At 37.4% G+C, this 24,835-nt stretch overlaps 1 protein-coding gene and 1 long non-coding RNA gene across 10 annotated transcripts in view; one reads left to right on the plus strand and one right to left on the minus strand.

Moving 5' to 3' along the window:
- Positions 1–483: 483 nt before the first annotated feature.
- Positions 484–9,620, minus strand: LOC140506407 (uncharacterized). The gene is made up of 2 exons (XR_011967926.1): positions 9,498–9,620; positions 484–924 (listed from the first exon to the last, which is right to left on the minus strand). It is a non-coding gene; the product is annotated as an uncharacterized lncRNA (long non-coding RNA).
- CEP70 (centrosomal protein 70) overlaps positions 4,185–24,835 on the plus strand; it is a 47,185-nt gene continuing 26,534 nt past the window's right edge. For 3 of the 9 annotated variants that reach the window (XM_072613539.1, XM_072613543.1, XM_072613542.1), the window contains exons 1-6: positions 9,738–9,941; positions 18,164–18,278; positions 18,743–18,850; positions 22,756–22,855; positions 23,147–23,270; positions 23,605–23,785. In XM_072613539.1, the coding sequence (XP_072469640.1) occupies positions 18,216–18,278; positions 18,743–18,850; positions 22,756–22,855; positions 23,147–23,270; positions 23,605–23,785 (576 nt within the window). In that variant the 5' untranslated portion in view covers positions 9,738–9,941; positions 18,164–18,215. Of the gene's footprint in view, positions 4,203–9,737; positions 9,942–11,332; positions 11,424–18,163; positions 18,279–18,742; positions 18,851–22,755; positions 22,856–23,146; positions 23,271–23,604; positions 23,786–24,835 lie in introns of those variants that run through there. The other 6 variants (XM_072613544.1, XM_072613545.1, XM_072613541.1 and 3 more) reach the window with 5 other exon arrangements.

The following is a 24,835-nucleotide window of genomic DNA, read 5'->3' on the forward strand; positions in this document are numbered from 1 at the left end:
GGCTTTGAGCACTTTCCCCTTATCCTCCTGTGCTTTATTGATGACAACAAAAAGACAGTTCAGAATGGGAGTAGCCAGGGAGAAGTAGAGTTGCTGAGATCCTATCCTGCAACTTCATTGGTAAAGTCATGGCCCAGAATTGCAGAAATTATCTGGCCCAGCACAACCTAGTTGGCAGCTGCTAGCTTCCCTAGAGAATGTAGCCAATGTCTGAGATAATTCCCATTCATTTTGTGTATGTAAAAGGAGGTTTATTATAAACCACTAAACTTCCCAGATTTACTATATTATTTATTTTCCTTTTTTTATTACTGTCAGGGTGAGGCTGACTGATTTATTCAAGTCATGCTACCCCTCTTAAAGTGAAAAAAAAAAGAAACAACCAATCACTCTCAATTGTAGGCTTTAGACCTATTGGTCCATGGCTAGATTTCAGTTAAGTTTGTGAAACTGAATGGGAAGAAAAGTTGCACCACTAACTTCTAAATGAAATTTCTTTATTTTAAAACATTATGTTAAGGAGTCCATAGGTTCTGTCAGACTTCGAAAGGAGTCTATAACACACACATACACACACACACACACACACACACACACACACACAAGTTAATAATCCCAGCTTTACAATAAATGAAAAAATTCCTTTGAATTAGAGTGACATTGCACAGAAACTTTTGATCACATTCCAGGAATCATCTATAAATTATCAAGCTTGCTTAAAACTAGAGGAATTTGAGGGGTTACAACATTTAAAAAAAAAACAAAACCCTTTTAGGAAGAACCATGGGCACTGGAAGTAGAAACCTGAAGTTAAACCTTGGTCAGAGGAGGACCTTATGGATTTTGAAGGGTCCGGAGAATGTTGGACTTCTCATCTTCCTATTGGTGTTCTGGTGGTATCCCCAGATCAGCTGATGGCAGGGTCTGCATTGGGAGCCAAAGACAAATTGAGCATAGACTTATAGAACCACAAATAGCTTAGAAATCAAACCCAGAGCTCTGATCTACCCCTTTGCAACATTTGTTCCCTAAACTTGAGTTGACTTTTCCCTGGTCTCTATATACTTGTGTCCACAGACTTTTATGGAGATGTTTTCTACAAACTTTGCTAATTATGCCAATTTAGTAAATATGTAAAAGTTACGTAAGGCTGGTTGACTAAAATGATTCTCAACTGATAACCTCAGGGGTGAAAGAAGCATGCTGGTGGGGGTTTGAGCTGATGTCATTAGAGAATTACCTCCTGGATTTTCCTCAAACTCTGAGGTGGGGGGTGGGGTGGATATGTAATGTTTTTACAAGACCTGAGGTCCATCTGTAAAAATGGGAGTTGGATCAAGGATCCCCAGAGTTTCTATGGGCTACATTATGAACTTACTAAACACAAACACTTCAACATGCAAAGAAGAAAAGAGGATTGCATAAAATTGAACGTGTTACATACAATTTTTTAAAAATATGTTAAATTTAACATGGTAGTAACAAAAATGCCCTATTTGTCAGTGTCCCCTTCTGAACTTCCTTTTGTTCTGTGTATTATAATATCTCATTAAAACTCTCTTTAATCCTTCAGGTTTATTTTCCCATAGGTCACGAGCAGTCATCGAGAAAAAAGATTAAATCTTGCCTTGGGGATTATTAGTTATGGTTACTGTAAAAATGTTGACTGAGAGAGTTTACATTAACTTTTGAAATGTTTCATAATATGTTCCACTCGTCAAACTACTTTGCTAGACTATGATCAGAGAGGGCTGAGAAAATTGTAACAGCTGGATCCAAGCAGAAAACATTTTCAGTGGATAGGGTCAGAACCATGAGTCATATGCACAGAAATAACCAAAAGGAGGCATTGCTGAAGAGGCTAGTTTGTACTGATTGTGATGTAGATAGGAGCTTCTCACTTTGAGCTCAGCAAAGACTGTAGTATTTAATAGCCTATTGTGTATAGAAAATCATGCTAAGTGCCACAAGAGAGGCAAAGTTTGGATAAGACAATCATGGGTTTTAGGGGAAAAAAAAACTTACATTTGTGTAGTACCTCAAGTTTTACAAAACACTTACCTCACAACCATTCTATGGGGAAGGCAGAGTGTGTGAGCCTTATTATCTCTATTTTGAATATAAGGAAACTGAGGCTCAGCAACTTAGGCCAGTCAAAAATAGGATTCACATCTAGACCCTTTTATTCTAAATTCAAAGTTCTTTTCACTACACAATGTTGTCTTTCTAAAATTCAGACTAATTATGTAATTAATTACATTGTCAGTTTATTTTCCTTTATTTTATTCTATTTGTTGCTCAAGTGGTATCTAAGAAAAAACTGTCAAGTCACTGCCCATGGAGAGTATTGTTTTACAATGAAAGAGTAGCCTAAGATGCTATTTACAAAAATGGGACGTATCATTGTATCATTTTCTTTGTACTTCCTTTGGGAAAAGTTCTAGCTTGATGATAAACAATGCTAATACTGATGCAGAGTGAGTTGAGATGAACCAAGAAAATAATTGATTCAGTGAAATAAGAAAAGCCTACTCTAATCAATTTAAGGACCAAGCACAATTCCAGAAGACCAATGGGAGAAATGATGGTCAATGTAGGAATTTGTTTTGGTTGATTATGCATATTTTATTTGACTATGAATATTTGTTATGAGGATTTTGTTTTTCTTGTTTCAGTGAGGTAGGGTGAGAAGAAGTGGGTGATAGGGATAGAGTTCCCTCCCCACCAAAAAAAATGAAAGAAAAAGAACAGTATTGAAGCATTAAAAAAAAAAATTAACAGAACTGAAGGAAGTCGAGAAGGAATACCAGAGAAGCAGGATAGCCTTGAAAGTTATGTTGAATTAATTATATACTTAAAAAAAGCAAACTGTACATAATAGAGATGTACACTTTCATGTAAAATCTTTTTTTCTCTTCTACTATGTACATGGAAATGCTCATTTTATTTGGTGTCTAAAGTTAAAGAAATAAAATTTTGTTGTTTTTTAGTTGTGTCTGACTCTTGATGACCCTGTTTAGGCTTTTCTTGACAAAGATAGTGGAGTAGTTTGCCACTTCCTTCTCTAGCTCTTTTTACACATGAGGAAACTGAGGGAAACAGGTTTAAGTGACTTATCCAGTGCCACACAAGTAGAAAGTGTCTAAGGTAGGATTTGAACTCATGAAGATGAGTCTTGCTGACTCCAGGGCCAGCACTATATCTACTGTCTCACTTACCTGCCCCAAAGAAATAAAATAGAAACAAAAATAAAGTGTTGCTGTCAATTACTTTCAAGGCCAGTGGAATACAGGTGGAAACTATCTCCACCTTCTTACCCTGACAGGCCAAATTCCGAGCAGGGATAAATGTACATATTCTGTATTTACCTGTCAGTTTATTGTATCCATCTAGTAGACTGTAAGGTCTCTGAGGACAAGGACAATTCTTAGCACATAGGAGACACTTAGTAAGCGCTTGTTCACTGATTGATACTTTAAAGCTGTCAGTGGCTCACAAAGGTACCATATGGATTTCTTACTGACCTTACACAATTGTGATACTCAAATGAGATGATGTATTTGAAAGTATTTTGTAAACTACAAAGTACTAGAGAAGTGTGAATTGTTGTTTATTTAGTCCTGAATTAGTTGTCCACTATGTGTTTAGTCATGTGACTAGAATCAGATTTTTTTTATCTTTAAACTTTTGAGAAGTAGTAGGCACAGAGATGGTATTTTGGTTCAAGTTTTGCAGTCCAGCAGAATGTGTCACAATGCCATAAGAGCAAACTGCTCACTAAGGTTTATTCTGATGTCTGCCTTCTCTTAGTGGTAGAAATAACCTAGGATTCTCAAAGGCTAAGTGGGACTTCCAAGGGAAAATAATCTTGTTTCCTGCTTTCAGTTTGTAAGCACTGCAGTATCACCTAGCTCTTCACAGCTATGTAGATTCTTTTAACTTTCTTAAGTTTCTTTTGTGGAATCATTTCCATTTCCAAGACTGTTCAACTCTAGATTTCTCAAAAGGAATGCTTAGAGGTCATCAATTCTTCTAAAAGTTCTATTTCCTCCATGTTTGGATTATTCTCAACTTTGTAGGATATTGTCCTTGGATACAAGGATATCCTTGCTTTGCTTTTTGATAAATTGCATTCCAGTTTTTCCCCCTTTCTTCTTTGTTGAGGAAAAGTATTCCTGCATGATTCTACATGACATTCCTTGGTATGTGATCTACCTATTTTTGTCCACTTGTAATATTTCCTTTTTGATCTGTAATCTCTGAAGCTTGGCAATCACATTTTTGTGTGACTTAAACCTGGGGTGGTTCTTTATTGGTGGCTCTCCAGTCTCATCATTTCCTGTCACTCAGATGCTTTCTGTCACTATCTTTTCCTTCAACCCTATTTCACATTACGAAGTTACCTTACTATTTACTAAAGCTAACCCCAGAACTTGTTCAAGCAATCCCATTCCATCTCATCTTATCCAACAGATTGCCCCATCTATCATCCCTACTTTCACTTATTTTCAACCTCTCCCTGTCTACTGACTACTATTCCCTCCCTACTGCCTACAAAAATGCCCATGTCTCCCTCATCCTAAAAAAAAAAAACTTCAAATGATCCTTCTGTTTCCACTCATTCTATATCTTTTTTGCCCTTTGTAGCTAAACTCCCTGAAAAGGGCCATCTGATGCGGCCTCCATTTACTCTCCTCTCACTCTTTTCTTAACCCCTTATAGTTGGGCTTCCAAACATCATTCCACCAAAACTGCTCTCTCCAAAGTTACTAATGATCTATCAGCTGCCAAATCCAAATGGTCTTTTCTTAATCCTCATTCTCCTTGACCTCTCTGCAGCCACTGACACTGTTTATCACTCTCTTCTACCTGATTTTCTCTCCTCTCTAAGTTTGTAGGACACCGATATTTCCTGGTTCTCATCTTACCTATCTGACTGCTCCTTATCTGTCTCCTTTGTTAGATTCTCTTCTAAATCATGCCTTCTAACTATAGGTGTCTTCTAGGCTTCTTTCTTGGGCCTTCTTTTCTTCTCCCTCTATGCTACAGTTATCCCTTCTACATCATGGGTGCTAGGGGCATGGCACCTCTACAATCTGGAAAATCTGTGTAATTTTTTTTGCCCTCTCTTCATACCAGAGAAGTCTGATTTTTTTCTATTATGGGGTATTTACAGTACCTTATTGTAAAGTTTGGTTAAGTCTTTGGTCATAGACTATATTTTATGCATTTCTGAGTTTCTAAACTTTTTCTGAGTTTCTGATTTTTTTCTGTGTCATCTGCTGGCCTCCATGTGTCATCTTCAGCTTCTGTAAAATTCTCCCAAAATTCCCATTTAATTTCTTATGCTGATTCATGATATATCAAAACCTCAGTGGGGAAAATTGTGATGTGGAAGGGATACCTGTACTTTACTTTGTGATCTCAGTAGCTTTCATGGATTTAATTACCAACTCTATCCTGATAATTCTCAAATCTATCTATCTTACATCAAACTCTGTGCTGACTTCTAGAATCTCACATCTCCAACTGCCTTTCAGACATCTTAAACTGGATGTTTAATAAATACCTTATGTCCACTAAATGTCCAATAAATACACTATATCCAAAACAGAACTCATTATCTCTTCCCCAAATTCTCTCCCTCCCACCTTCCCTATTACTATAGAGGGCAATGCCATCCTCCCAGTCTCTGAGTCTCACAACCTATGACTCATCCTGGATTCTTCATTATCTCTTACTCCCCCCTCCCTACCCTACATTCCATCTGTTTAAAAGGATGTCAATTTCACCTTTGAACCATCTCTTAAATATATTTTCTTTTCTCTTATGATGTTGTCACCACTCCAGTGTAGGCATGAATCACCTCAGCATCTGGATTACTGTAAAAGCGTACTGGGGGGGGGGGGGGGGTCTACTTGTCTAGACTCTTGCCTTACTTTAATCCTTTTTCTACTCAGCCACCAAACTCTTCTTGATAAACACCAGTTGCTACCTATTGCCTCTAGGATCAAATACAAAGTGTTCTGTTTAGCATTCAAAGCCCTTCATAACCAACCCCTCTCCTACCTTTCCAGTATTATACATTACTCCCTGATATGTACTCTTCAATCCAGTGACAATAGCCTCTTGGCTGTCTAACAAACAAGGCACTCCATCTCTTGGCTCTGGACATTTTTCTCTGGGTGTCCCCTACGCTTGGAATATTTACATTCCAACTACTGACCTCCCTAGGTTTCAAGTCCCAACTAAAATCCTATTTTTTTTTTTTTACTGGAACCCTTCCCCAACCCCTCTTCATTCATGTGCCTTCTCTCTTTTATTTTCTATTTATCCTGCATATAACTTGCTTTATCTATCTATCCATCTATCCATCTATCTATCTATCTATCTATCTATCTATCTATCTATCTATCTATCTATCTGTAAAATTTGTATCTTGTCTCCCCATTTGTAAGCTTCTTCTGAGGGCAGAGACTGTCTTTTGTTTCATTTTGTATCCCTAGCACTTAGCACAGTGCTAAGTTCATAGTAGGTGCCTAGTAAATGTTTATTGATTGATTATGCATACTATTGATTACTTTACCCTCTAATTCTTATATTTCTAGGCAATTTTTCTGATTTCCTGAAGTAAGCATGATCCTCATACTTTTTGTTCAATAATGTTTTTCTGGAAGTTCAGTAATTCTTAGGTGGACTCTCCAAGCCCTGTATTTCAGGCAAATTATATTTTGTTACAAAGACCTCCCAAGTTTGCTGTCTTTTGGCTCTGCAGTAATATCACTGAACTTTTTTCTTTCTTCCATTCTTTTTTTACCAAGTACCCATTGCCTTGCTTATGTTTTATAACTTCTCTTCAAAGTCATCAATTCTTCCTTGGAGATTTTCATCATAGGACATATTCTCTTCTTCTGGATAGTTCTTACTGTTCTCTTACTATTTCAGGGGACTTTTATTTGCTTGCTCATTTTTAAGTCTTTTTGCTGTTGTTATTATAAGAAATTCCTTACTTTCTCTTATATTCTATTGTTCCTTCAATTTATCTGTCAAATGTCTGTTTTGAGCTAATGAGGCTAACTGAAAACCTCTGATGCAGCCATATGGATGGAAGCCCCCCTCAGCAGGTATTTGATACCTCTTTCTGGAATGAATGCATGAGAATAGTTAGAGATGATGCTTGAAAGGAATGTTAAAACTTGAAATAAAAGACCTATATTAATCCTTGGATGTCAAAATGAGGTTAAACTTTATCTTTTAGGCAATGAGAAGTTATTGTGCGCTGCTGAGGCAGTATTGGGGAGTCACGTAAGATAAATTATAATTAGGAAGCTTAATCTAGACAGCAGAAAACAGGGAGGATTGTAGAGTGAAACCAGTTAAAAGACTACTGCATAAGCCCAGGTCACAAGGGCCCAAACAAGGGATATTTGAAAACAATGAACCAATGGGAGAGTGATTGTAAAGGAGACAGCAACCACCTGGTTATATCAGGCCAGAGGGAGGAGGTGAGAAGGAAAGAGAATCGCTGTAAATAGAGAAGGACAAGTAAAATATAAGTTCAAAGTTCTGAGCCTTCTGAGGATGATACGTAATTCTCATTAAAAAAAAAAAAAGTCAAGAGGGGAATTGTTTTTAGTGATGGTGGGAACATGAGTTCTAAATAATTCTACAACTCCTCATCAGTTATTTGATGAGAGTCTGCCTCCACTGCTATCAATTATAGTGAGCAAGCCTTCCTAGTTGCTAATTGCTTCAGGGTTCCTTCTCTACAGCTGTTCATGTGTACAAACCACTGCTAAAATCCACCCACTTTGTTTTACCTCAATCATCTTTGCTGCTTGTCAGAAAATACGCACTATTCTTTTTGCTCCTTTTGCTAAATCTTTATTAGTTTAGTTAAGAAATAACTTTTTATTGACTTATTTTGTTTTCCCATCACCTGCCTTTCCCACTCAGTCCCTTATCTATCTTCTTTTTAAAGTCATCCTTATAATAAAGACTTTAAAAAGAGGGAAGAAAAAAAGCAAAAAAACCCCTTACAGATCACAAAGAACTAATGTTGTACAGTGTTGTATTTTTTAGGGGAAGCATCTTCTCATATCTCTCATTTGGGGCCATCTGGTCATTGTAATTTCACAGTATTGACTCTCTGTTCATACCATTTGCATTGCTGTAGTCACTGTTTATATTGTTTTCCTGCTTCTGTTTAAGTCACATATATGTCTCTCCATGGTTCTCTGTATTCATCACATTGTTTCTTACAGTACAGTAATATTTTACTACATGAATGTACCACAATTTGTTTAGCCATTCCCCAAACAATGAGTATATACTTTGTTTCTAGTTTTTTTATACTACAAAAAGTGCTACCATGAATATTTTGATGTGTAAGGATCTTTTTATTTCAGCACAATCTTTTAATCTGCTCCAGGGCTCTTACTAGGTATTATCCAAATAGATGATGCCCAAGAGTTCTTCAGGCTGCTGCTTTCACATTTTGTCTCAGATTTTCCTAGGTAGTACTCAAAAGGGTCTCTCAAACAACTGTCATAAGACAGTCTTCTCCACAGATTCTTGATTCCTATCTTTATTAGTAGAAAGAACTTTCTCTGACCTCTTTCAAAACTCAGGGGAGTGAAAGGTTCCTCCTCATACTTTCCACACTCACAGGGCAGTTTTCTTAGATAAGCATACATATTCTTTTTTAATAATCCTTTCACTGTAGGGACCTTGCAAATATTCTTGAATCTTTGATAATTGTCAAGGGTGTAACAAAAGTTGGGAGAAGGTGGGGAAGTACAGAAGAATCATAATACTAAATCCTTTGCTGCTATTCCTACTACACCATAAATGCTCCTACTCCCTTTTATAAAGAATGTTTGTATTATAAAGAATGTTTGCATCAAAAGTCTTGAGTTTAGGTCCTAATTTACTATACAGCATTAGTGGGGTCTCTATGACAGTGAAAAAAATTACATAAATTATCTGGGCTTCAGTTTCTCCATCTGTAAAATGGAGACAATACTTGAACTTCCTTCATCTGAGGATTGTTGTATGGAAAGCAATGTATAAACTGTAAAGTGCTCTAAAAATGAGTTATTATTATTATTTCCCTTTGGCTGGCCTCATTCTTTATCTGTAAAAAATGAGCTGGAGAAGGAAATGGCAAACCACTCCACTATCTGTGCCAAGAACATCTCCAATGGGGTCAAGCAAGAGTCAGACACAGCTGAAAACGACAGAACATACACCCCCCCACATACACATACATGTATACACACATGCACACACACATACATGTATACACACACATACACACATACATAGCAGTCAGTGACTTCTCACATTTTAATTAGGAAATTGAGTGACGGAAACCTCCGGCCACTGCTTACCCCATCCCCAAAGAGACAAGACTTAGGAGGCTCAGACGTTACCTATTCCAACCCTCCCCCGTTTTACGAAGGAGGAAGCTGGTCCAGAAGGGTTAAAGGACTCACCCAAGGTGACACATCACAAGAGGGGAAAGCCACGATGTAACCTGAGGACCACCCTCAGGCCAACGCGGAGAGGTCCCTGAAGACGCGAGCAAGGTAAAGGTTTAGGAAGGGGTGGGGGTACTGCTGGGGGAAGTGAGTGTATGATGAATCATTCTGGAGAAGAGCGAAGGAGAGAAAAGAGAGAGCGCGACTCGGCTCCCAACCACCGCTCTAGTAGAGACTGCGCTCCCAGCAAAGGAGACTTGCAGAGCAATCGCACCAGAACGCACTGATGGAGTTAGGCGGCGGGAGCCCATCTAGTCGCTCGTGATCGATTCCCTGGGCCTTGCTCCGTCGCCGCCGTCTCTCGGGCAGCGGCGCGCGGAACCGTCTGGCGTGAGAAGCTGCCGGGGTGCAGGGCCGCCGGCGGTGCGCGGGGGGCTTTCTCTTCCACGAAAGAGAGAGGTAAGAGGGGGTGCGTAGGGGTCACCTCAGAGTCGGGGGTTGAGAGGCCAGGATGGAAAGGGCCTTTTAGGCCCCTCCTGACGGGGTAGATAGGGAAGGAAGCGCTTTGCAGACTTCAGAGCGACCTGCCCCTCCGTACGGGAAGGCCCCCCGGGCCTGCGGGAGGCCGGGGCTGTACCGGGCTGGCGGCCCGGGCTTTGACACTCTGTCCGTCGGTCCTCCGGCGCCGCCCGAGACCAGGCCGAGCCTTTCCCGCCTGCCCTCCGGGCACTGAAAGTCAGGACTCGCTGTTTTCTAGTACTTGACCGGGATCTCGGGGCTTGCCTCGCGGGCGCGCACCTTGCGTTCCAGGCCCGAAAACGTCTGTCTTTGGGCTGGGCTCGCCTCGCCGAGCCGGGCTGGCTCCTAGGCGAGGCGGTGTGTGTGTGGTCCGCCCGGGCAGGAGGAGAGAGAAGGCTGGCCTCCGCTGGTGGAGGGCGGCTCCAAAGGCCGAGCGCAGTTGTATCTGTATTTAGCTGTGTATCTGCTCTCTGACTGTCCATCTATCTGTCCGTCATCTGTCTGTCATCTATCTAATCTCTCCGTCCATCTGTCTATCCATCTATCTTATCTATCCATCTCTCCACCTATCCATCCATCTATCCGTCTATCATCTGTCTATCTAATCTCTCCGTCCATCTGTCCGTCCATCTGTCTATCCATCTATCTTATCTATCCATCTATCCACCTATCCATCCATCTATCCGTCTATCTGTCTATCATCTGTCTATCTATCTAATCTCTCCGTCCATCTGTCCGTCCATCTGTCTATCCATCTGTCTTATTTATCCATCTATCCACCTATCCATCCATCTATCCGTCTATCTGTCTATCATCTATCTATCTAATCTGTCTGTCCATCTATCCGTCCATCTGTCTATGCAGCTATCTAAACATCTCTTATCTCTCCATCCATCCATCCATCCATCCATCCATCCATCCATCCAGCTATCTATCTATCTTGTCTGTCTGTCTGTCTATCTATCCATCTATCTAAACATCTATGTGTTCTTCCATCTATCCGTCCGTCCCTCTGTCTATCTATCTATCTGTCTCTGTCTATATTTGAGACACCCAGAAGAGTGCTTTACAGTATTCAAAGAAGGAACATTTTACTGCTTGACATCTACTTATATTTTCATTACCTTGTAATTCAAACAACATTTTATTTTTTACAATTTACAATTACTTCCATCCTCTCTCCTCCAATGAAAAAGACTCTTCTAACAAATATGCACGGTCAAGAAAAACGGATTTCCACATTGTCCACGTTCCCAAACATATGCCTCATCCTGCATCTACAAAAAAGTTAAATCTCTGCTGACTGCAAAGCATGGTGTTTATTGGATGTTGTGGATACCAAAAGATCTAGGACGCAGTCTCCATATTCCAAGAGTTTTTAAGTCTAATGGAGAGTAGAGGGTGGTGAGGAAAGACAAGCAGGCAAGTAATGATATCCTGGATTTGTGAGAGAAATACAAATTGCTGGAAAAGTGCTTTTTTTGCTTGTATTGCGGAAGGGAAGGTTAGGGAGGGCTTTATGCAGAGTAGAATATGAATTGAATCCTGAAGGAATTGAAAAGCTGTAATCTGGAGGTGAGGCTGGGGAGGGGAGAAGCAGTCCATTCTAGTCATTAGCAAAGCATGGAGATGGAAAGGGTAACATGAGAACCTGGGGTGGGAAGGGGAGTAGCCTGAAATAAATTGGAACTAAAAGAGAGCCTTGAATACATAAAGTAGGTCCTGTGTACTCACTCATATGTTGAAACAGATTGATAGGACCTACGAAGGTTTGTCTTTGAGAGCCTGCCAAACCAGACACCAAGAGAAGGCACACCTCAGACTTTTGTGGACAGTTTGCTATTATGACATTGTGTAATTTTTATTCTGCTGGATTACAGATCACTCCAAATTGTGCAGTTTGGTCCATATCTAATCACAGTATCTGTTGTTTCTTGAAAATTTAAAACCACATGAAAACTTGATTCTTCCTCACGTGACTAGAACACGTGATGAACTTATTCAGGTTAGAATAAACAATTTGCATTGTTTTAACAGTTTAGAGTTTACACTTTTACAAATGTCATCTCATTTGATTTTCACAACAACTATTTGAGGGAGTTAGTAAAAGTGCATATGGTACCATTGTGAATCACTGACAGGCCTAAAGCATGTAAAGGGACTTATGGGCAGAATAAGCAAACATTTATTAAGTGTTTCTACTGTGCCAACCACGGTGCTATGTGCTGAGTATACAACAGTGAAATGAGATACACTCTGCCCCCAGGGACCTTACAGTTGACAGAGGTTATAACACATACATAGGATATATTACAATAAGTACACTTTGATTTTTGGGGGGAGGCAATCATAATTGAGGGGGAAAGGAAAGACCTCTTGAAGAAGGTGGTACTTAAACTGAGCCCTGAAAGGAGTTTCAAGAAATGCAGGTAAGGAGAGAGAGCATTCCAGCTACGGAGAATAGTCTAAATAGGGATAAGGAAGCAAGAAAGTTTATTGGTGAAATGCCACTATGTACAAGTTTGGCTGTATCTCAGAATGCAGTCAGATTCCTGATAAGAGCTTGGTACGTAGTTTGGTAGTTGGTCAGTCATTAATGATTATAGAAAGAAGCTGAAGAGGGAAGATGGGACCTCCTGTATTTGGCAGCCCACTAAAGGTGATTGTACTCTGTATTTTGTGATGCTTTGTCTGGTAGGAAGGAATATTACATTTCAGAACATTGTATGTGAGTACATTTTTCTGTCAGAACAGAATGGACAAACAGATTCTGTGCCCAATAGTCACAGGCAAAGTATGCCAGAATGGCAGGGGGAAAAGGAAAACAAGTCAAAGGGAGGGAAAGATGGGAGAAAATGAACAAAAAGCCATATGGTTTGGCAAGAGTATAAGCACATGGTTTGCCTTATTCCCAGCAATAGCACAGAAGCATTCTAAGATGGGGAGGGAAGTAAAATTTGAAATAGTTTGTCTTTTTCTTTTGGAGACCTAGATCTTTTTAGACAGTCATTCATTAAATAGCAATTTTTAACCACCAACGAGAAGTTGCAATTAAATATCTGCCAAGACTGAGGTACAGAGACAGCAAGATGCATAGATGATTGAGATTCTTTGTGGTGGTAATTACTGAAGGCCAGCAATTAAAGTCATTGACTGTAGCAATGTATTGTAGTATTATTTTAAGTTTTCTGTATGTACAATTCTGCTATTTATCTGTTGATAGTAATTCCTCTGTGCCCTTTTTACAACTGATAATGAAAATTTGTTAGTGTTAACCTCTTAATGTTCAGTAACCCTGGTGTATGTCACAAAATTTGTGAAATTTAAAGGTAATTCTGAAATGCTTTTTGTGTCGGGTTTTAATCTGGATTTTTTCCTTTACTTTGCCTTTTGGTTATAACTAAATGGCTTAAAAATAGATTTCAACTCATTCATTCATTCAAGAGACATTGATTAAATTGTCCTTACTTTGTCTTCAGAAAAATGGGGATAAATAACAAACAAACAAAAAGATCAGAAGATGAAAATTTTAAGCTATTTAGGGAGATGAGATATACGAAGAGGAAATGACCAAAGTTAGTTGAGTGAATGAGTTAGAAGATAATTCTAAGACTGTAAAATAAGTTTGAATATTAGGTAATTGAACTTTTAAAAAATTAATGCCTTTTGTTTTGTTCCAGATACTTCTGTCTCCCCCAACTCAGCAAGATTTCCCTTATAAAAAAGATCTAAAAGGAAAAAAAATAGTTCAGTGAAACCAACTAGTCTGTGCCCATAGTTCTTTGCCTCTGTAGTGAAGGGAGGGAAGTGCATTTTATCACTTCCTCTCCAGGGCCAATTCTGATCATTTGTAGACAGTTTAGTTTCAATTTACCATTCCTTATTTCAACACCACGGTAGCTAGGTAGCTCAGTGGATAGAGTGCTGGACCTGGAGTCAGGAAGACCTGAGTTTATGTCTAGCCTGATTTAACTAGTTGTATGACTCTGGGCAGATCACTTAACTTCTTTTGCCTCAGTTTCCTCATTTGTAAAATGTGCTGGAGAGGTAAATGACAAACTGCTTCAGTATCTTTGCCAAGAAAATTGCAGATGAGGTCATGAAAAGTCAGACATGACTGATAGGACTGAACGTCAACACTGGCTGTTCCCTTGTCTTGATTGCACTACCTCTTCACTTCTGCCTCATAGAATCTCTCTTTTTAATGTGCAGCTCATACACTCCCCCTGCCCCCACCTATTAGTCCCTTTCCTCCCTAACTGCCTTGTCTTTATTTTGTATATGCTTATATAAATACTTACGTATACTGTTTCCCTTCATAGAATGTAAGCTCCTTAGGAGTAAGAATTGTTTGATTCTTCATACTGCTATCTCCAGTACTAGCACAGTGTCTGGAATCTAGTTTATGCTTAACAAATGTTTGTTGATTGGTTAAATGGATTTTGGATAAAAATATTTTACAATGGCCTGAATATAGTAAGGTGACCTTAAATTTCTGATGCCCGAAACTTTTCATAGAACAGAAAATCCTTTTTTTTTTGAAATATCTCACATTGATTCTGATACTTATGTCGTCAGCAAAAAGAACTTCCAAGAAACTAACACATCCTTGTACATAAAAGTCAGTTAAGCAAATATGTATTGAACTTCTGCTGTATGTAAAGTAACGTGGGGAGTTTACCAGTCAGTCATGTCTAATCAGTAAGTTATCTACTAATATAAAATGAGTTAACATTTAATATATTTATTAAATACATCATTAATATATAATTATAAATATAATTATAAGTATTTACAAATTATAATTATAATATAATTATTTACAAATTATAATAATTATTGTTAAATTATAATTTAATTATAATTATAAATATAATTATTAATATACTTAATTTTCTTTGCAATTTTTATGATAGTTGTGAATTATTGGCATAGAAGTGAGAATTAAACTTGTGGCAATGTGTGTTTGTGGCTATGGGGTAGGAGGAAGAAGCTCAAGAGAATGGGGAGAATCTTTCTTTCTTTTTTTCCCTTTTCCAACCAAAATTGGAAAGTTTGTTTTCTTAAATATTAATTTATTTTAAAAATTCTTTTCTTTTTGAATTTTGAGTTCCAAATTTTGTTCTTCCCTTCCATGGCCTTCATCACTCACTGAGAATTCAGTTCTACATGTGAAATCATACAAAAACATTTCTATATTAGCTATATATTTTTTAAAAAGCAAGAAAAATAAAGAGAAAATTATACTTCAATTTGCACTCAAAGTTCATCAGTTCTTTCTCTGGAGGTGGATAGCATTTTTTCATCATGAGACCTTTGGAATTGTCTTAGATTATTGTATTGATCAAATTAGCCAAGTTTTTCATGGTTGATCATCATTATAGCATTGCTAGTACTGTACACAATGATCTCCCAGTTGTTCTCATTTCACTTTGCATCATTTCATATAAATCTTGCCATGTTTTTCTGAAACTACTCCCCTCATCATTTCTTATAGCACAGCAGTACTTCATCATAGTTATATACCACCACTTGTTCAGCTGTTCCCCAACTGATGAGCATCCTCTTGATTTCTACTTCTTGGCACCACAAAAAGAGCTGCTATAAATATTTTTGTACACATAGATCCTTTTCCTTTTTCTTTGATCTCTTTGAGATACAGATCTACTAGTGGTATTTCTGGGTTAGAGAGTATGTATAGTTTTATAGCCCTTTGGATCTAGTTCCAAATTGTTTTCCAGAGTGGTTAGACCAGTTCACTGCTCTACCAACAATTCATTGGTGTACATATCTTTCCCTCATCCCCTCCAGCATTTGTCATTTCTGATAGGTGTGAGGTGGTATCTCAGAGTTGTTTTAATTTGCCTTTATTCAACAGTAATTTAGAGCATTTTTTATATGATTATAGATCACTTTGAATTCTTCTGAAAGGTGCCTGTGTATATCCTTTGACCATTTATCAATTGGGGTATGCCTCTTATTTTTATAAATTTGACTCATATATTCTGTACTCAGTATATTTGAGAAGTATAAAATATTTTTTATCAGAAAAACTTGCTGTAAAATTTTTTGATATCACTCCATTGTCTTTGGTACCCTTTTAGCAAAATGTAGTTTCCTTGATCATCCCTTGATCATCCCATTAGGTCAATTTTTGCTTTTGGTGTGAGATCATGAATACTACTTCTTCCTTTTTTTAGTTAAACTGAAGAATATTTTATTCTGCTTCAGCCCTTTATTTTAACTCTGCGTCTTTCTGCTTCAAGTGTGTCTCTTAAACACCAGTTTTTGATTCTGGTTTGTGATCCATTCTGCTATCTGCTTCTGCTTTATGGGTGAGGTCATCCCATTCACATTCACAGTTAGAACTACTAATTGTGTTTTTCCCTCTATCCCATTTCCTTCTGCTTCTTTTTCTGTCTGTCATTTTATCCTGCCTCTCTTCAAAAGTCTGTTCTGTTTCTAATCGCTGCCTTCCTTAATCTGCCTTCCTTTTTATCATGCTCCCTCAGCTTTCTCTTTTTCCCTTGCCCTCCTATTTCTCTGTTGGGTAAATTATATTTCTATACACAAGTATACATACATATTCTTCCCTCTTGGAACCAGTTCTGATGAGAATTAGGTTCAAATATTGCCTGCTACTCTCCTTTCCCCTTCTCTTCCAATCATTTTCACTTCTAGTGTGAAAGTTCTTCCTTGGAGTGCCTCTCTTATGTGAGAAAATTTTCCCTCTTCTACCTCTCCCTTACCCCTTCTCCCAGTGCATCCTTCTTTTTCCTTTTTTTTTCTTTAGATTATTCCAATGTAATTAACTCACATCCATGTCCTGTCTATGTAAACTCCTTTTAACTGCCCTAATAATGACAGAATTCTTGCATGTTACATGTATCATCTTCTCATTAACTTTATTGAGACCCTTATGATAACTTTTTTGTATTTCCCTTTTTGCGCTTCTCTTGAATCTTATGTGTGAATGTCATATTTTTTATTTGGCTCTGCTCTTTTCATCAGGAATGCTTGAAAATCCTCTTATTTCATTAAATATCCATTTTTTTCCTTTGAAGCATTATACTCAGTTTTGCTGGGTAGGTTATTCTTGGTTGTAATCCTGTCTCCTTTGCCTTTCACAATTTTGTATTCCTAGCCCTCTGCTCCTTTATCATGGAAGCTGCTGAATCTTGTGTGATCTTTCCTTTCCTCCACAATATTTGAGTTGTTTCTCTCTGGCTGTTTGAAGTATTTTCTCTTTAATTTGGGGGCCCCTACTCCCTTGTGACTGATCAGAAGTGCTGCTCTGTACCCTGGAACTGTGACCACAGATTTGAATATGGGTAGTAGAGTTGTCAGTCAGCACCAGCTGCCCAGCACAGGGTTCCCCATAATCTTTTTTTTTTGAGGGGAGAAGTAAGGCTGTTGGGGTTAAGTGACTTGCCCAAGTTCACACAGCTAGTAAGTGTCAAGTGTCTGAGGTGGTCTGCTGAAGTCTCCTGAAGCTGCTGCTGCATGTGTGGGCTCCAAACAGGCCCCTACTCCAGTGTCATAAACTTCTCCTGTCCATCTAAGTTTTCTTAGGCTAGAAAAATGTCTGACCCTGACCTTTTGTAGGCTCTGCCACTCCAAAATTTGATTGGAAGCATTATTTTAAAGTTATTTGGAGGGGAATGTTGAGAGAGTTTAACTGGATTACCTCTAAAGGGGGAGAATATTTCAGGAGGAAAATGATCAGCAGTATAAATTGTAGCAGAAAGATGGTAGGCTTGAAAAAGATCATTGAATTTAGCCAGAGGGAGTCTATTGGTGACTTTAAAGGAATACTTTCACTTAATTTTTTTAAAAAAAGCTTAAAGAAACATTTATTAATCACTTACACATGCGATACAAAGACAAAAGTTAAACAGTCCCTATCCTAACCTGATCATTTCCTTCCTTTCATCTTTGAAGGTAATTCTGTGGCATGCTTTGCGAGAATTATTGTGATTCTCCAAGATATGCTTGTTATATTACTAGTTTTACTGGACTCTGCTAGATAGTAAAATATTGTATCTTCTCCAGCACCTAACATATTATGCTCTATACAATCACAGTGATAAGTCTTGGATAATTAAAGCAAATGTCTCCTTAGAATAACAGATGTAATATCCTATTTTCTATTTGTTATACAGGTTTGTTAGAGTTTTTCACTGATAACTTCTGCTCCATTTGGCTGTATGGAAAATGGCATCAAATCTGAACCAGGATGCTAATGAATTATTAGATTGGAAAATGACTTCTAGCCAGGTATATTTCTTTTTGATACTTTATGAACCTTTTTTCAGTGTGTGCTAGGCTAGTTACACATGCTTTAATTATTTTGCAATTTATTTGTATATAATTGGGTTAACTTTTTTTTTAGCAAAATTAAAAAATATTTCTGAAGGCAGATTAGTGGTTTATTTAAAGATAATATCTAACATTTATATAGCACTATTTGAAGTTTGCAAAGCACCTCACAAATATTATCTCATTCATACCCATTTTAGCTCTGGGAGATAGGTGCTATTATTAATCCCTATTTTACAGATGAGGAAGCAGACATGGGTTAAGTGACTTCCCTAATTAGTGTAGAGAGAAGAATTTAGGATAGTCTTAATCTTGCAGATTATGGAGTTAGGAGAAAATATTCTACTCTTTGCTGAGAAGAATAAGAAGATCTTCAGAATATAACTGACTTTAAACTTCTATGTGGGTATTTTCTTATGCAGGTCAATAAAGATTTTTTGCCTACTTCATCTGATCACACAGAGTCGGTCATTCCACTGACATCCCCTACATCAATTGAATTACTAGACATACTTATGACAGGAAGTCAGGTATTTTTCTTTAGGAAAATGTAAGATTTTTACTTTTAAATGTCTGTAAGTTGGTTTGGGACGTAGTGACATTCTTAATATATTTGCATGAACAAAGGATTCCCCTCTATTATTTAGCTCTTTCTCGAATCCAGGCTGTATTTATAATAGTTGTTTAAGTAAAAGATACTCCTAGATTGTTTAGCTCTTTCCTGAATTTAGGCTGCATCATTTTGAAGTTATTTTTGTATAAGTTCCTTCTATAGATTCTTAATTTTAAAACTTTTTTTCCTCAGTGAAACAATTCAACAAATATTCATTTAGTGCCAACTCTTTGCAAGGTACTATGCTAGCCTCTGGGAATACAATGACAAAATCAAAATAGTTCTCGCCCTCAAGAAGATCATATTTTTCTTTAGATATAATGTCATTGAAGCAAATATAAGCAATATCAGTTAATTTGAAGGGGAGGAAACACATAACGGGGGAGATTAGGGAAGGCTTCACACAGAAGGTAGCTCTTGGATTGAAGTTTGAAGGAAGATAAGGATTCTGAGATGGGAAAGAAGGAGCACATTCTAGGTATGGAAAACCTGTGCAACAGATAAAAATATAAGTCTGGAGACTAACTCTTAGTGTGAGCTACATGAAGTAAGACTGGAAAAGCAGGCTGGAACCAGATTGTGGGTGGTCTTAAATTATAGACTGAGGCAGTTGACTTTACTTCTAGAAGCAATAAGGAGTCACTGAAAGTTATTAAGCAGAATAATGACATGGTGAAAAACATGCCACACAAAGATTATTTGGGCAGCTGTGGGGGGAGGAATTTCAGTAGGAGGAGTTGGACTAGGTGAAGGAATGCCAGTGAAGAGGCTATCCCAAATAGTCTTATGACCTGAAATAGGAGGAGACAGAAGCAAGAAATTTGGGGAAGTAGAATCAATGAGATTTGGCAACCCATTTAATATAGGGAATGAGGGAGAGTGAAGACCCAAGAATGAATGAAGGGTGAAGGGTGAGGGCAAGATAATGGTGCTTTCAACATAAATACAGAAGTTTGGAGGAAGGAATGGATTTTAGCGAACTTTTTTTAGTACTATTTTTGGCATGTTAAATTTGAGATGCCTACAGTATATCCAGTGGGCAGTTGAATATATGGGACTGGAATTTAGATGGGACTTTAAAACCGGATGTGTTGATTTAGGTGTCATTTGTATAGAACCCATGAGAGTAGCAGATGAGACTTTCAGGGGGAAAGTGTGGAGAGAAAAGAGAAGATGACTCAGGATAGCTCTGAGGAGTCAAGAGCTAGATGATAATCCGGTAAAGGAGGCAGAAATGAAACAGTCAGACTGAAGAATCAGGAGAGAGTAGTATCATAAAAGCCAAAGGAAGGGTAGTAATTCAGGAAGAGGGAATGGTCAACCGTCATGAGCTACAGAAAAATCAAGGAGGATAAGGACAAGGAGGAGACCCTGGGCTTTTTCAATTAAAAAAGTCTTGGGTGATTTAGTACCATCATATGACTAAGTATATATACTGGAATCAGATGAAAGACAGAAAAGCCCTATACGTGCTTGTAGCAGGGCTTCTTGTGGTTGAATTAGAAACAAGTGGATACCCATCATTTGGGAAACGACTAAGCAAATTGTAGTTTGTAGCACATTTACTTCTGAAATGATCAAAGCTTAACACTGCACTGAGAATATTGGAATACCTTACATAGTGAGAAATAACTTGTGTAAGAAGCAAAAAATATTTAAAAGAAATGAACAGAATTTTTGGTAAGCTTGGAGAAAATGAGTTCAGTGAAGTGTGTTATGTGTGTGGGAGGGCAGTGGAAAGGGTCCGATACCATATTGCAAAAGATCGAGAAGTGATGAGCAGTGAAACAAGTGAAGATGTGAAGACTTTCTAAGATTGTGTCAGTGAAAGGAAGAATAAAGAAGAGTAGCTCAAGAGCTTGGCAAGGTTGTTACAGTTTTTTTTTAAGGATTAGCATTTTTCTTTTTTTTTACTTAAACTTAATTTTTTAATTAATAAAAATCTATTTTCTTTCCCACTAAATAAAACCTTTTAAAATAACAAACATGCATAGTCATACAATACACATTCAAAATGAATGTCTTCTTCTGCACCCTGAATCTATTAACTCTGTCAGAAGGTGGGTGGCATGCTAGAGGTGGGTCTTCTGCATCATCAGACCCCTGGCTTTTTCATTCATTCATTCACTCATTCATTCATTCATTCATTCACATAGGAAGAGAGTGGAGAGCAGGAAAGGGACTGCTGAGGCCTGAGATTGAGTTAGGGACTAAAGTTAGGGGAGAGGTAGAAAGGGGCAGGTAATTTTTTCTCAGCACATCATGACTGAAGCACAAGGATTAGGGAAGCAGGAGACTTGAATTTGTTAACCGTTGCACGGCAGAAATGCCAGTTGACTGGGACCCTTATTTTATTGCATGTTCTAGTGAGTAGTGTTGGTCTGAGTGTTCAGTCTCCAAACACCAGGTTGCTGGACCTGGACATTTTCAGGCGGGGATCTGGTCCAGTAAATTCCTGAGGATCAGTTTTCCTGAAGTTGGATTGTGGATTTACCTGTTGTCTCATCTCAGTATGGCATGAGATGACGCACTCCTGGATAATATCCAATACCTGCCTGAAATGTTCACTTTACTCTGGCTTGGAGGCCATTCATTTAAAATATACAAATATAATGGCTTCCTTTATGTTCCAACCAGAATCCCGCCTTCTACAGGAAACCTTCCCTAATTCTAGTTCACTTAATTCTAGTTCTTTCCCTCTTTTATTTATTCCCTATTTATTTTGTGTATGTACCTTACTTTGTATTTATTTGTTTGCATATTGTCTCCCTTGTTAGACTGTATGTCAGTTCCTTGAGGATGGGAACTCTCTTTTGCCTCTTTTTATATCTCTAGTGCTTGGCACATAGTAGGTGCTTAATAAATGTTTATTGAATTGAATTGAATCAAATTGAATTATATTAACAATGATATTATTTGTTGGGCATCCAAAATCAGTATTACAATAGAGAGACTCTTAAATGTAATGAATCAATAGTGGACATGGTAGCCATCTAAATTTGGTTCTTGAATTAGAAGTCAGTTTTATTTCAGTGAAGCTATGTAGCGCTTGTGGGCTCAGCTCCCAGGCCTGCAGAATAAAGAAGGAAAGGTAGAAGGAGGGAAAACAATAAGGAAAAAGAAAAGGACATAGTGAATACAGAAATAAAATGCTGCTAATAAATAGCATTGTAGAACTGTAAAATGTAGAGTTTGAAGGGTAGTTCATACTGAATGCATCTCTGCATCTTACAGATGAGGAGACTGATGACTTTGAGTGAAGTGTCCTGTGGTGGTACCTGTGCTATGGGGTGCCTGCCTTTTCTTAGATTATTGTAACATGTAATTGATTATTCTTATTTTGGGGGCTTCGTTTTGATCTAGTGCTAGCTTGGGGTATTCAGCTGATAAGTTATTTTTGTTCTTTTAATAGTTACAATGCATATTGTTGAAATGTGTGTGAATTTTTTTAGGTGTTTAATAGTTCTATTTTCATATTAATTATTTTACCATGACCTGTAAAGAAAACAATGTAATCTTTATGACATGAACATTATTTTAAAATGAAGATGTACTTCTATGACTTTGTGTTTGTTGTTTAGAGATAAAATTAGTTCACTCTGAAATATAGATTCAGTGTAAAGAATTTTAAAAATCTTGACAAGGAGCACTGAGTTTTTGATCTTCTTTTAAAAGTTATTATTTAGTTTGCTTATTAATTCAAAGCTCAGAGCAAAAATTTCTATACCCTAAGGCAGAAAGCATATTTATAGTCTAATACAGTATGTGAATTTTACTTTAGAGTTTGTCAGCAATTTTTTTTGTCTTTTTCTGTGATTATAGCAAGAAGAAGCAGAATGGGAAAGCATAAATGCACTACTAATGAAAAATGGCTTAAAACCAGTGTTTCTTGTCAAAAGGATGCATGGAAAAAACCTAGGCGGTAATCAAACCTTACTCTCTTTGTTTCTGAAGTTTAGATAAAAGTTAGTTTTACTTTTCCAAATTACATATATTAAATAAAAATATATTACTAAATATAAAATACAATAACATACATGTTATAATAGTATGAGATATGGTACGCAGTAAGATATATAATATGATACTGCAAGTAATAACATTTTATATATCCTATACATAGCTATCTATATTTGATTTTTTCCCCCCAAATTAAAGTTCCTTACATTTTGGGCAAATTTTTAGTACTGTATTTTAATTTGTCTGATTCCAGATCTAATCATTTTTGACAAACAGTCATCACAGATGATTAGACAGACTTTAAAAAGGTTGGTGGATGACAGTGCAAGGAATCAGAATATGATCCATCAGCTCATCGAAGCAAATCAGCAACTTAGGTAAGATTTGTTGTTAAGGGAAAAAAAATTCTGCTTTGAATTGCTCTGAATTTTTATGACTATAAATACATATTTTTATAAGTATATTTTATAAAAATAAAATACTCTGATCTTTTATGGTTTTGACAGATCAGGCCTCTTCTATGGGCTTAAAATATTTGCATGTTAAAGGAAACATTTTCTACCATTGTTAGCTTCTGATGTAAGGCAAAATGTTGAGTGACTTAGAAGTTTGGAAAAACTATTGAATCTAAAATTGAGAAAATTTGCCTTATGTCTTTGACATGAATTGATGTTATAACCAAGAGAAGCAATTGTGTATTTATTAAATCAGAGATGAACTGCAGCAAGAACAAATTCGAACGTTGCAGGAAGAAAAACGAGCTAATGACTTGGAACAAATTGTGGATAGTGTGAAATCCAAAATCACTGAACTTGAAGAAGAATCTGTAGTCATGGCTTCCCAGCAACAGAATCAAGTGAAAGAATTTCAGAAAGATCAAAAAACTGCACAGGTATAAGTGTTATATATGTTTCTATAAGATTTCAAATGGAAAGTGATTTATAAATATGTTAAAGTTACTTTGTTATACTTTATAGTAATGTCAGTAATGATGAATATAGAATTAAGGATTTAAACTGTTTAAAGAAAATTGAACTGGTAAAAAGTCCTCATTCAACTTTGATGTTTAATATGATAAAAATGAAAAATGAATGCCATTTAATTCAACAAGTATTTATTGAATGTTTATCTTGTACTGGTTACTGATCAGTTCATCAAACAAGCATTTATTAAGTGCTTATTGTGTACAAGGTGTTGTGCTAGGTTCTGGATATACAAAGAAAGGCAAAAATATAGTTCCCATCTTTTAGGAGCTCACATTCAGATCGGAGAGGGAATGTTCAAAGAGCTATGCACATGCCAGGTATATTCAGCATAAATGGGGGTAATCTTATAAGGGAAGGCATTAGCTGGAAGTGAGGAGGAGAGAGTGAGAAAGGCCTCTTACAACACATGGGATTTGAGTTGAGTCTTGAAGGGAAGGAGGCCAACCTGCTGGTGGTTATTAGGAAGGAGAGCATTCCAGACTGGGGGTGGAGGATGGGGTGGGTGGGAACAGTCAGAGAAAATATGCAGTTGGAAGATGGAGTATCTCAAGAGGAACAGCAGGGGAGAGTTCATGGAAGACAGATGGTAAAGTATAAGAAGACTGGAAAGGTGGGAAGGGGCAAGGTTGAGAAAGGCTTCAAATGCTAGACAGGATTTTATAGTTGATTCTGAAGGTAATGGGATGCACATGAAACTGTAGGTCTTGATAATGTGCAGTTTGCTTTTCTTTTCAAGAATGTAATGAAGATCAACCTCTAGTTTTCAAAACTTGGCCTTTTTGTCTCATCTTCCTTTTATATTTTTCCCTCCATTACAAAAAAAGGACTCCCCAATGACTCTTCATTTCCCTTTTTTTTTTCCCCCAGTCCCTTTCCTTTCTGTCCTTGCCCTCCCACAGAGGCAGAGGTTAGGAGGGAAAACATTCCAGGCAAGGGGTAGTTCATCATTGTTATCT

Source organism: Notamacropus eugenii, chromosome 5 (assembly GCF_028372415.1).
Source record: "Notamacropus eugenii isolate mMacEug1 chromosome 5, mMacEug1.pri_v2, whole genome shotgun sequence".
NCBI classification, from domain to species: Eukaryota; Metazoa; Chordata; class Mammalia; order Diprotodontia; family Macropodidae; genus Notamacropus; species Notamacropus eugenii.